We start from the raw sequence: 1,122 nt of genomic DNA, 5'->3' as shown, positions 1-1,122 counted from the left end.
TCCCCCCTATCCCTCTCTCCACAGAATGGTGACCGTGTCCAAAGACGGGACGTGGAAGCTCTGGAACACAGACGTGGAGTATAAGAAGCAGCAGGACCCTTACCTGCTCAACACCGTCCCCTGTGTGTCCTCGGACGGCAGTTTGGTCGCCCTCTCCCCCGACGGCCGCGTTGTTGCCATTAGCGACGGCTCAAACGTGGCCATGTACAACGCAACCAGCGGCGCGCTAGAGGAGGAAATACACGCCATCCACAGCGGCAGCATCACCGACATCCGCTTCGATATTAACGGACGATTTTTGGCGTGCAGCGGAGATAAGGCGATTCGGGTGTTTCACAACGCACCGGGCTACAGGGCGGCCATTAAGGACATGCAGGAAATGTTGAAGAAAGCTCAAAACGAAGGCATGAAGCAGAGACTACAGCAGCAGATAGCAGAGGCTCAAAACGTACTGGACACTGTGTTGAACGCGCCAAAAGAATAATCTTTTTTTTTTTTTTTGTCCTGCAAATTCAACTTTTTCTCTCTGTGTGTGGCTGTGTTTGAAAAGCCCTACTGACGTCCTACTCATACTAACGTCCTACTCATACTAATTTTGACGTCAGTTTGAGTATTTTGAGTATGCAAGTTTGTGTAGGCGAGAAAGAATGAGCAACTTTTTTTTTTTTTATCTCTCTTTTTTTTCACACAAATTCATCTTTTTCTCTGTGTGTGGCTGTGTTCTAAAAGCCCTACTAACGTCCTACTCATACTAATTTTGACGTCAATTTGAGTACGTTGTGGTTGTGTATGCGAGTTTGTGTAGGCGAGAAAAATGCCCGGATGAGTACTTACTTTCCGGGAAGATTTTTGTGTATGGATCGATAGGTTACTTTTCCTACTCAACCAGCCCAACAATGCATTTTGCCTTTTCAAACGACACAGAAGTTTTTTTTTTTTTTTTTAATTCTTTATTGCTTCTGTAAACTTCAGTGTAAACGGTCCGACAAACCTCGCAAACACAATGGATGGTTAAGTAGACAGTATGTAGTATGTACATGTTGAGTATGTAGGAGGGAGGACGTTAGTAGGGCTTTTACAACACAACCAGAGTCACTAAATCAGATGGACAGGGGAGCAGTG

The 1,122-nt window shown here is 45.5% G+C and overlaps 1 protein-coding gene across 1 annotated transcript in view; it reads left to right on the top strand.

Annotated features, from left to right (window-relative positions):
* The window catches only part of tbl2 (transducin beta like 2), a 7,498-nt gene extending 6,376 nt beyond the window's left edge, over nucleotides 1–1,122 (top strand). Inside the window, exon 7 of the mRNA XM_080041573.1 lies at nucleotides 25–1,122. Coding sequence (XP_079897699.1) covers nucleotides 25–484 — 460 coding nt within the window. The 3' untranslated portion in view covers nucleotides 485–1,122. The remainder of the gene's footprint in view (nucleotides 1–24) is intronic.

The sequence above is a fragment of the Ammodytes marinus genome, assembly GCF_949987685.1.
Source record: "Ammodytes marinus genome assembly, chromosome: 14".
Taxonomy (NCBI): domain Eukaryota; kingdom Metazoa; phylum Chordata; class Actinopteri; order Uranoscopiformes; family Ammodytidae; genus Ammodytes; species Ammodytes marinus.
Note: the sequence above shows the minus strand (reverse complement) of the source record. Positions and strands in the feature narration are given on the sequence as shown.